Here is an 11,507-nt window from a genome sequence, read left to right as displayed (position 1 = left end):
GGAGTTGAGTGGTACTTTAAACTTCCAATAAATAGTTCTAACACATACATTTGCCCTCCTAATTGACTGAGTATGAATAAATCTAAAAATCACATGAAGGCCGATTGATGTAGCTTTGAACTTCAGAACAAACTTCTTAGCGCCAGAGACTAAAAATATAAATTTCATACATATTTTATTCACCATTAGAATCACAGCAAATACTTTCCGTTATTCTTCTCCACCCAAAGCACCACCTGTTTTAAAAGCTTAGGAAAATCTGTTTGCCTCTGGTAGAAAAGAACCTGTCAATCATGGAGTGCAGCAATCTCACCCACAGCTGCTTAAAAAATCTACACGCCAAGGAAAATATTATTCATTCAAGAGCTTAACAACATTTTTTGACAAAAATAATATAGAAAAGGTGACAGTTTTGCCAAACGATCAAGAGCTACAACAGCTGGTGTCCCCAACTCAATTAAACGCAAAAATATGATTACTACGACTGCTCTCATCTTCCAATTAGTCCATGTGCTAACAAAGCATTATGATCTCCTCTTGTCTGCTAAATCATCAGATTCATCAAAATCATCCTTCAAACCAAAATCATCCTGTCTGCAAAATCATCCTTCAAACTTCGATCGAAACCATCCTCATTGTCATGGTTCAGACCACTGGTCGTGCCTCCTTGGTTGCTGCCATATTGCTTGTTGTTATCATAGCTAGTAGGACCTGATCCATCCAGGTTGAAATTGTGTTTCTCAGAACCACCGCCGCCGAAGTTGGCTGCGTCGCTTGGGTTGTTTTGTCCCATCGCACCACCAATATAGTTTTCACTCCCACCAACACCGCCCGTTACATAATTGTCGCTAACAGTCCCACCACCAAAACCACCACCAGCACCTCCACTGCCATAACTACCAGTTCCACCTCCATAGCTATCACCACCAGTCCCAACCCCACCAGCGCCTCCACTTCCATAACTACCAGTACCGCTTCCATAGCTATCTCCACCAAAACTGGTAGGAGCACCACCACCATACCCCCCACAGCCCCCCCACTACACCACACCACATCCCCCCCCCCCCCCCCGCCATACCCTCCGCCGCTATTTCCATATCCACCAGCATATCCCCCAGCACCATAACTACCACCGCCACCCCCATAACCACCGCCGCCGCCGCCGCCATAAGCCCCACCACGGTCACCACCATAGCCGCCGCTGCCGCCATAACCACCGCCGCCGCCACCATAACCACCACCAAAGCCGCCACCACCACCATAACTAGGACGATCATTAGCATAATTTACTCTAACCAAGCGCCCATGAAGTTCCTGTGCATTATCAACATGAGTTAAATTGAGGCTTCATCTTCAATCATAAGAAAATTCAATGAAAAATTAAAAAAAAAATTTCTTATTTTTTACTATCAACAGTAATTTCGTAAAATTTACCATAATTCTACTCTTATTACATAATATTCTTAAGGCATTCCTTCACTTTAACCACTTGGCATTAACTCATAAAAATTATATCCGCATTTACATCATCATCTTTCAAAACAAATTTATCTTCTAACAATATTAACCAATAATTGTTAATATCACACACTAAAATTGCATATCATACATTATCTTTATTTAACAAATTTTAATCCCTTTATATCTAAAAACATTTGTCTTCAACATTTTTAATTATTTTACCAGATTCCTCATCAACAAGATCTTTCCTATGCAAATAAAAAAATACACACAGCAGTTCAATTACTATAACTTTAATAAGCATCTCCACAGCTAATATAAAAAATAAATAAATTCAATGTTCATCCTCGATAAACATATATATAATGCCTCCAACATAGTTTAGACAATTTCTTTTATTAACTTCAAATTAACTCGGCAGACGATCATGTGCCATCCTTATTAACTCAGCAGACAATCATGTGTCCTAAGATCTGTAAAAATCGAATAAAATTTCCTTTATTGATCCACAACACCTTTTAGTAATCATATTAACATTAAAAATGTTCCTGGCATAATAATTTCATTAATGAAATTACTCTTTTGAAATTGAAGTAACTTTTCTAAATCAATTTTCTATTTACTCTTCCATTGTATTATTTTATGAAACAAAAGTGGAATTTCTTTACAACTAGCAAAATCATAAAAAAAAATTTCCCAAATCTTAAATAGTAATACCAAAATAATTATTCTTTAATCATTTGCCACTTTCTTAGCTTCAACAATCTATTGAAAAGATTTGTTCATCAAATCACTACAAAGTTCCATAGGAGTATATAACTCGTCAAATCTAAATAGTCGTCTGACTCGTCTCATTTGGATCTAAAGCTTCATATTTATGGATCTTCTTTGAAGTTGACTCCACTCGAGTATTTTGGACTAATTTATAATATATATTTAGAATCAATGCATAATATGTTTCAATATGTCATTCATTAAGCTCCTTCTATTTAATTTCTTTGTTAAAACTTTCATTATAATTTTTCATAGTAGCCATTTCATCTATCCTTATTTTAAACTTTAACTAAGATCCGATCCTATTACCTTCACTTCTGATTCAACACTGATAAAAATATCTAAATTTTCTCTCTTTAGCTTAACTATTTTATATATTTTTCTAAAATTTTAAACTCAAGCCCATTCCATAAATCATTAGAAGTTATATTTTTGGTTTGCTCACTAACCTCTTTACAAGTTTTCTAGATTTCTTATAATCATAATGAGCCTCACAATTATTAAATTTTATCACTTCTTAAGTACAATTTTCTTTTCCTAAACCCACTCAACAACCTTCCTCAACACCAACCCTACTTACAGGATAATTATATAAATTACTAGAAGCTACAATTTTTGCTTTACTCAAATAACCTCTTTGCAAGACTTCAGCGAATTTACCGTTTGCCAATCCTTTAAGTCATATACTACTCTCAATGATCCTAGGCTTTCAATCTTACGAACTTGGGTGCCAAGGCTGGTTCATATGGCAATGGGTTGTTACGCTGTATTAGCTATGGACTGGGATAGGGTTATATTTCCTCGAAGGTGCTTAATATATATAAGGTACCCTCAAAAGCACTACTCGTTTAACAGAGCTCTTGCCAGGCCAAAAATAAAATATATAATCATGTATATGTGAGAAAATGTATTTCACAAGGGTGGGATTTTCAATCTAGAAATGCTATATATAGGCATGTGGTTTCTCAGAAGACAGAACGATACATAATGCTCTAGACAGTCTTCCAAGAACCCGCAAGCTACATCTCCATGTATTATATAATAGGGTCATATTTATGATAGAACTTAGATAACTATCTTGTCTTTTGGGTGCTGTATTGCAGGATCCAACTGTGTTTTGAGAGCATTGCTTATTCATTTAATATCATTTGATTAATTTTTCATGATTATAGGTTAGAATTTCATGATATTTCGATTCTTGTGATGCGGTTTGCCTAGATGTGTATATGCTAGACCCTTCTAATATTAAATCTTTTATCCCGATAACCAGGAAATTAAAAGCAAACAGAAGATAATTTTTTTTAATTACATGCATGGTTTTCTTAAAGCCACCTTTTTTAAAATGATCAATCTAAACAATTTTGGCGGACCAAATATTTGCAATTAATATTCAAGAGATTACCCTACACATTAAAGGTATGGTCCTCAAAAAAAAAAAATCTAAGACTGACATACAGATATGCATATGCATAGCGAGTCCTCGTATTATATTTATTTGCAGAACTCACTCAGAGCAAAATAATTAAATTAATATTTGCATATGGCATGTCATGTCCATGCATGGCTGGGGAACATTGCTTTAGCAAAGATGCAAGGCCACCATATTTGATATTGATCCTCCCTTGAATGTGCATAGAGATCAAACATCATGATTTTACACAGTTATGTGAGTTTAAATGGATGTCCTTTCTAGACAAAAATAAAAAACATGTCAAGTCCTTAGTTATTCATAGGTTTTAGGGTGTATGTCTCACTATAGTGTCAGCAGAATCTAGATTCAAGACTAAAATCGTCTTTATGATATTCTAGTTCTTATCAAGGGTAAATTCTCATTTTGCAAATATCATAAAACCTACTGATCAATATCACCAATAGCATTCCCTCATTTGTTCAACTACTACCATAATTGACATGCTTGACTCTGCATGACTTCATTTCTGTGTTCTAATTTTCAAATGCTTGATTGCACTCTCTCTTTAAATGTCACAGTAGAAGCATGTTGTCACAGGACACGGAAAGAGTAAAATGACCATAAAGGCTGGAAGGGAAGTGACCTTTGCTAAAGTAGGACCATCAAACTCATAAGAATCACTCACAAAAGAGACAAACAAATACCCAAATATGAAAAAAATATGCCTTTTCAAGTAAAGCCGCCAAAAACTAGCATTTTCATCTTTCCTTTTTTTTCATCTTTGACCAAGGTCATATTATATTCACATCTACTTACTTAAAGTTGATAAAAATATATATATCTCTTTGCTTGCCTTAACTATTTTATGTGTTATTTATCTTTTTCTTTTAATACCAAACCTATTGTATAAATCATTCGAAGTTATACTTTTTAATTTACTCGATGCCCTCTTGACAAGTCTTCCATAATTATTATAAGGCTCATAATAATTAAATTTTACAACTTAGAACACATTTATTTTCCTTACTACTTCTATACCTCCTTTTTTAGCACCGAGTCTCATTTAAAAAATTATAAAAATCACCAGAAACTGCTACTTTGCTTTTGTTCAATACCCTCTTTGTAAGCCATTATTGAATTTAACTTTTGACAAACCTTCAAAGTACATTTATTTATTTTCTAATAACCATTTGCAACTCCTCAGCACACTCTTTTCCATGTGTATGACCCACTTTAAAAATCTGCTCAAATTTATAATGAAAATCCTCTTGAGAAGCTCACAGCAATTTACTTAAATAATTCTATTTCATATCCCCTGCTAAATAATTATAGTTTACACCTCTTAACCTATCTTAAAAGAAAATTTTCACACCTTGAAAACTCCATCATTTAATTCAAACATTATTTCTTCTAGCTCTTTTCTTTATGCTCATAAGATCAACATCCAAAATTAGTGTTTTCAAGGTCTACATTGGAATAACATTTACATTATTCACACAAATATTTCTCCTCTCTTTAATAAAAATTCTATTTATATTTGGTAGCCCAACTCTTGCAATATTTTAGGATATTATGAAATAAATTATAGATTCCCACATTACATTATCCCATATTATGAATTCTCTTATAACTCATCATACTATAACCCATATGTTCATTTAAATCACCCCAATAAATATAGTTACTAGACACACATCGTAGTAGTTCATAATTAAAAATAGTGATTAATTATAAATTTTTAAGTCTTTTCTAATCAGCTTAAGGAGTAAAAGCAATGACAATATTTATAATATTCACATTCATAACTGAAAACAGAGAATATAAAAAAAAAATTTGTCAATTGTTGCATTCAGTTGATCAAAGTTTGCTTTATATAACCGTAAAGAAAAAAGTAACCTAGCACTAGAGAATTCATAACCAAAATAGAAATAAGACAAAAAGGAACATAATAATAAGTAAAAAAAAGGGATCACCACTTATTTCCACAAAAAATAAGAAAGATAGTACCAAGTTTTAAAGAAGGAATGAATTTTGATATAATTAATGACTTTGAGCTTAATTTTGATATCCCCACTTATTTCTTTATGCTCATAAGATCAACGTTGAAAATTACTGCTCTTAGGGTGCGTTTGTTGTAGTCGTACGAAATCTCAGTTCAAAAGCTATTGTTAAAAATCTATTGTAAAAAACTGGTGTTTCAGAAGCAGTTGATCTGTTTGAAAAATATAGTTCTGAAAGTTTATGTACTAATGACTGTAATACCCCTAAGTATACATTATATAGATAACATAAGCATTAAGCAAACTAATTAAAATTATTTTGGAAAACTTTGGGCAGGCTACCTCAATTCAACACCATTGTCCTTCATAACACTCAAGCAAATGCATTTTCAACTACCTTGTATCAATAGATGGTACTTCATTTGTCTCTCTAATATAATTGTCCATTAATTTATCCTTTCAATTTTTTCCCCGGATAGGACCCAAGTTCGAAGCACAAAAACAAACCCTTTACAAATTCCTTGATAAGAAAACGATGCATGCAACTAATCTAACAATAAAAAATACAAAAAATAAGCTCCATTCTAAAAAACTCTTCCCTGACGAAACATTAAATTCTCTATTGAGCAATCCACCCCAAGTTGCAAGCCAGTTTTCACAAAAATTAGGACTAGAGGCGATCCCTTTACCTCTTCCGGCGGATGAATCCTCCAAGAACTACTTCTTGCACCCAATTCGCTATAATATTACCCATGCTCACTAGGAGGAGAAAAAAAAAGTACATGTCAGGAATCTAACGAGAAGGACTGCTCAGTTGAAGGAGAAGCAGCAGAAGGACATTGAATGGCGAGACAGGTTGGCGAGAATGAGGCGGTCTTGCGAAACTCTGGACCTCGGGTGCTGACGACTGTGCTTCGCGGGCTAATGAAGGATCTCCTGCTAGGTCACGGCTGTTGCGAAGGTAACGAAGAAATAATGTATCGTTGAACGCAGGACGCAACTAGGGGCCCGCGTTTGCATTACTGTTCATTTTTTCGTCGCGGTTTGGGCTGTAGTTGGAGTAACACATGAATCAAACGATTAAAAATTGCATTAGTTTATAACCGCAGTACGAACCACCTAAACAAACGCACCCTTGGTGTTTTCAAAATCTACTTTGGACTAACAATTACATTATTCGCACAAATATTTCTCCTCACTTTACTAAAAATTCTATTTATAATTTGGTAGCCCAGCTCTTGCACTATTTTAGAATATTATGAAATAAATTTAGATTCCCACATTTCATTATCTCATATTATAAATTCTCTTGTAACCTATCATACTAGTACCCATATGTTCATTTAAATCACCCCAAAAAATATAGTTACAAGAAACACATCATAGTAGTTCATAATTAAAAACAGTGACTAATTATAAATTTTTAACTCTTCTAATGAGCATAAGGAGCAAAAGCAATGACAATATTTATAATATTCACATTCATGACTGAAAACCGAGAATATAATAATAGGATTTTGTCGACCCTTGCATTTAGTTGATCAAGATTTGCTTTATATAACCGTAAAGAAAAAAAAAACCTAGCACTAGAGAATTCATAATCAAAATAGAAACAAGACAAAAACGAACATAATAATAAGTAGAAAAAAGGGATCCCCCCTTATTTCTGCCAAAGTAAGAAAGATATTACCAAGTTTTAAAAAAGGAATGAATTTCGATATAACTACTGACTTTGAGCTTAGTTTTAATTCCATCAAATTTGCAGATTTTTTTTTACATATAAAACATCTTATACTTTTTATTTTAATTTGATTTAATAATAATTAAAAAAAATTACAAAAAATAACCAAAATGCCACACCATATACATGCTCGGGCATCCCCCAACCAAAGCACTAGACTATTACTATACCAGGATGCATCAAGGTCTTGACATGTTTTACTACCTATTGAGAATTTTCGCGCCAGCCATTTGAAAAGTCATTTGGTTTTGCTCTTCGAAGACTTCTTTGGATTATTTGCAAAAAGTTTTAAGAATTCTATCAAAGTGAATCCTAACCTATATATACAATACATATTAGAAATGAAAAAATTAATGAATTTAAGAATCATGGTAAAATCATTTCTAAAGGTTTTTCAAGAAAAAATTGAATTGGATGATCCACAATATTATTGGTAAATCAAAACCTTAAGTAACATTATCATGATAACATCCAAACTACATCTTTCCATTCTAAAAATGAGAATTATAACATATTTTAGATGATGAATTTGATTTTAATTAGCATTTGGGTTTGTGCCAAGTCTAATGAAACTTGGAGAACTGTTATGAGGCAAAACTTGCATATGTGAGGCGCTCATGCTGTCAAACAAGCGGGCAATTTTTCCCCTGAAGTACAATTTTGTGAAGGTTTCTCCACCCGCTTAAGGAAGTAAAGGAGCACAGTGTATCGCAAATCCGAATAGTGAAATCCTAATATGGATAGGGATTAGACATGGGTGTAAACCAGTTGGGTGATAACAACATAACAATTATTGTCTCCCCTTACTCTTAAATTTAGATTTATTTTCTTATTCAAAGTGCTTGGGCTTGATGGTAATTTGGTTGTTATTGTAACATATATATTTGTTATCTTATTTATCCTGCGCAAACAAATTAGTTAAACTCACATTTAATATATATTTATTTCTAACAGCAATATATTTTTATGTGGACATTTTTTTTACTTCGGCGATTGGTGTAGCAATTACTATAGCTATTGTATTTGAGTTATCAGATTAATTTGAGCATAATAGTGATAGACTCACTAATTTGCTAAATAATTTAGAATATATTCACTTGTGTAACAGGATTAAACAAATTTAGTACAAGTGTGTGAATGCTAATATTCCTGTGTAATTATTTCGATTAAGTTAAGCACATATAAACTCGCTTATATTGATTAATCACATAATAAGAATCTTATCTCCCATAACTGTACTCTTGCATGTGTATTTAATTCATTGATTTAATTGTTGAGTTATTCAACTTCCATGTATTTGTTTGTGAGGAAATTTGAATTGGTAAGAAAGAAAACTAACATGCACATGCATATCCAATTCACCTACCCACTATGATGTGCCTTTGACCATCAAGGACTACCAACGAAAGAAAAACTATGCAGTACCACAAACAATCATTATGACAAAGCAATGTAAACTTGATGCCATGTATTTCTTCTTATCAGGCTTATCATAGAGGAAGAAAGGAGCCATGTAATTTCAATGTTAAAAAGAAACGAATTCAAGACCTGTGGTTAAAGCAAATGTTGTTTAAAAAAATATTGCTCTTCTAAAAGAAATAATAGTTGCCACCAAAGCAATCCACCAAGTAAAATATCCGACTGATGGCATATGCCTCTGCTAAATCTTCTCGTGTACTAATATCAATCATCGATGATGAGATCAAAGAGTTAACTACAAAGTTAATAAAAAATGGAATGATCAACACCCATTGCAATGATCCTCCAAAAGGATGGCACGTAGGGGCTATGCATTGACTATCACATAATCAATAAAATAGTGGCAAAGTATGCTGACGTGTATCAACATCTTGGAATGAGTAAAGCCTGGTAACTTCCTCACCAAACTCAATGTCTAATTGTTAATCATGAAGTGAGCACGATGCGTGGAAGACTGCATCGAAGATAAGTATAGAAGTCATCACAATCAAACACAGTACTTGACTGCCACCTTTATGAGGCTGATGAACAATATCTTGAAATTACACTTATATGACTCTGTTAATTTGTCTAAATGCTGTGTGTGGAAGACTGCATTAAAGATAAGGAGAAGTCAACACAATCAAACACAGTAACTTGACTGCCACCTTTATGAGGTTGATGAACAATATCTTAAAATTTTACTTATATGACTTCTTTAGTTTGTCAAAATGCTTGAAACATAAAAGGAGGGTGTTCCATTTAATAGCAACATTGGATACTTCTAAAAAAAAAGTGTAAATTTTCCAAGAAGAAACTGCTCTCTATCTCGGATTTAAGGTAGGCAATGGAACGATTAAGATTAATCATTTAAAGGTGAAGACAATCAAGAAGTGACCCTAAACTCCATCAATAATTGTTATGAAAAGCTTTATGGAATATTATTATTCACTAAGTTTATTTGACAAATTTCAATACTTACTCACCTGTACAAGCTTTAAACATAATGGGGAAAAACCGCAAAAGCAATAAAATACATTTCTCATGTTCAAAAAAAAACAAAACGCTAGTGCTAGCTTTTGCCAAATTTGCATAGAGGTAGATGCTGGTGGATATGCAATGGGTGTAATACTAGCATGCCTAACTTCCAAGGAAGAACATCGAAGTGCATACAAATCGCAAATTGCTACAAATTTGTAGAATCAGATCAATCTACAGTAGGTTTGACATATGGAGTGGATAAATTCCAACAATTCAACCTAGCGACCAAAGACAAAAAGAGAATTACCAACAAAATAGTCAGCATACCCTCTCGGTGACCCTTTTTTTAGCATTATTATGCATGTTTAATCTTCAAAATTTATACAGAGAGATAGCCCTCTCTACAAATTATGTCAACCAAGCTATCAAACTCAACAAATTGATTGCAAAATTGGACACTTTGTAGTGGAGAAGCCATTACAAAATCTATAACCCATGTTTCCTAACCAAGAAAATTACAATATCTAAGTATATATTAAAGGATTCATATCTTGTAGCACATCCAAGCTTGAAAACAAGAAGCATGAATTGTACACCTTACTGATCATGGCAAGCAATCCATGGAAGAGCATCTCCATGGATTTTTTTAAAGATTTACCACTACTTTGTCAAGAAGAGCCAATTACTCAGCATAACAAATTGTCATAGCAAGAAGGTTGGGTAAATGCCCCTATCCCATAAATTCAAAGAAGTGTAATCCTTCTAAAAGGACCCGTGTGATATGGGGAATATATCTAATAAATAATCAGTTACACTGACTATATAATTTAAGATTAGTTTTGTTAAGAAAATGAAAAAGGATATAATCTAGAGAAATAGCTTATGCAAATATGTCGAGAAAAACATTCAATCATACCCAAAAACAACATCCATAAAACTTAACGAATTGCAAAAATGGGATGTAATGCTGTGAGAAGAAGAAGAATGTCTTATTTAGGAATATTTCCCATCCTTTTAGGCAAGGTGGCTCAAATTAAGTGTCTGTTTGGGGCAGCTGTAGCATATCTAGCTTAAGCTGATAAGCAGCTTATCCTGATAATCTGCTGATGACCAGCTGATTCGGATAAGCTAACTGGTTGTTTGGTTTGTGCATTTGGAAAACAGTTGATTCTGGATAAATGATCAATCTGCCCTTATTTGCAACTTTTTTTACAGATATCAAAAAATTTGACAAGCTTGTGCTGTAAAAAATCAAGATTGACATCTATATATTAGTCAAGGAAAATAAATTTCAGGCTAAAAATGAATATAAGCCACAATTCTTTCTGAAGATGCATAATCAACAAGCAATCAGAGAAACAGGGAAAGCAACCTACTTGAGCCGAGCAGTCAAGCAACCCACTTGAGCCGAGTAAACAAGTAAGAAAATCGAGCGTTCAAATAAGAAAGCCGAGCAGTCAAGCAGAGCCGCGATCCCATCCTCGCCTCCCTAGCCGACCCTCTCGCGAGATGGAGAGAAAGAAGACCCCGACGAGGTCTGCTAGCGACGGATCGGGGCGTGGCTTCGGGCGCGAGAGCTAGAGGGAGAGGACGAGTTTGTCGTTAGGGTCACGCGAGAGAGAGGAGCTCTTCCGGACATCACCCTCGTCGCCAGCCATGGAAGTGGAATCTGTTGTTGAGC

At 33.9% G+C, this 11,507-nt stretch overlaps 1 protein-coding gene across 1 annotated transcript in view; it reads right to left on the bottom strand.

Annotated features, from left to right (window-relative positions):
- Window positions 1-574: 574 nt before the first annotated feature.
- The window catches only part of LOC110031952 (glycine-rich RNA-binding protein 3, mitochondrial-like), a 15,363-nt gene continuing 4,430 nt past the window's right edge, over window positions 575-11,507 (bottom strand). The window contains exons 5-6 of the mRNA XM_020735405.1: window positions 1,046-1,314; window positions 575-983 (exon numbers count right to left, since the gene is read on the bottom strand). Of these exons, the coding sequence (XP_020591064.1) occupies window positions 575-983; window positions 1,046-1,314 (678 nt within the window). The remainder of the gene's footprint in view (window positions 984-1,045; window positions 1,315-11,507) is intronic.

Source organism: Phalaenopsis equestris, unplaced genomic scaffold, assembly GCF_001263595.1.
Source record: "Phalaenopsis equestris unplaced genomic scaffold, ASM126359v1 Scaffold000873, whole genome shotgun sequence".
Lineage (NCBI taxonomy): Eukaryota > Viridiplantae > Streptophyta > Magnoliopsida > Asparagales > Orchidaceae > Phalaenopsis > Phalaenopsis equestris.
The sequence above is the reverse complement of the archived record's forward strand: the minus strand, read 5'-3'. Positions and strand labels throughout refer to the sequence as shown.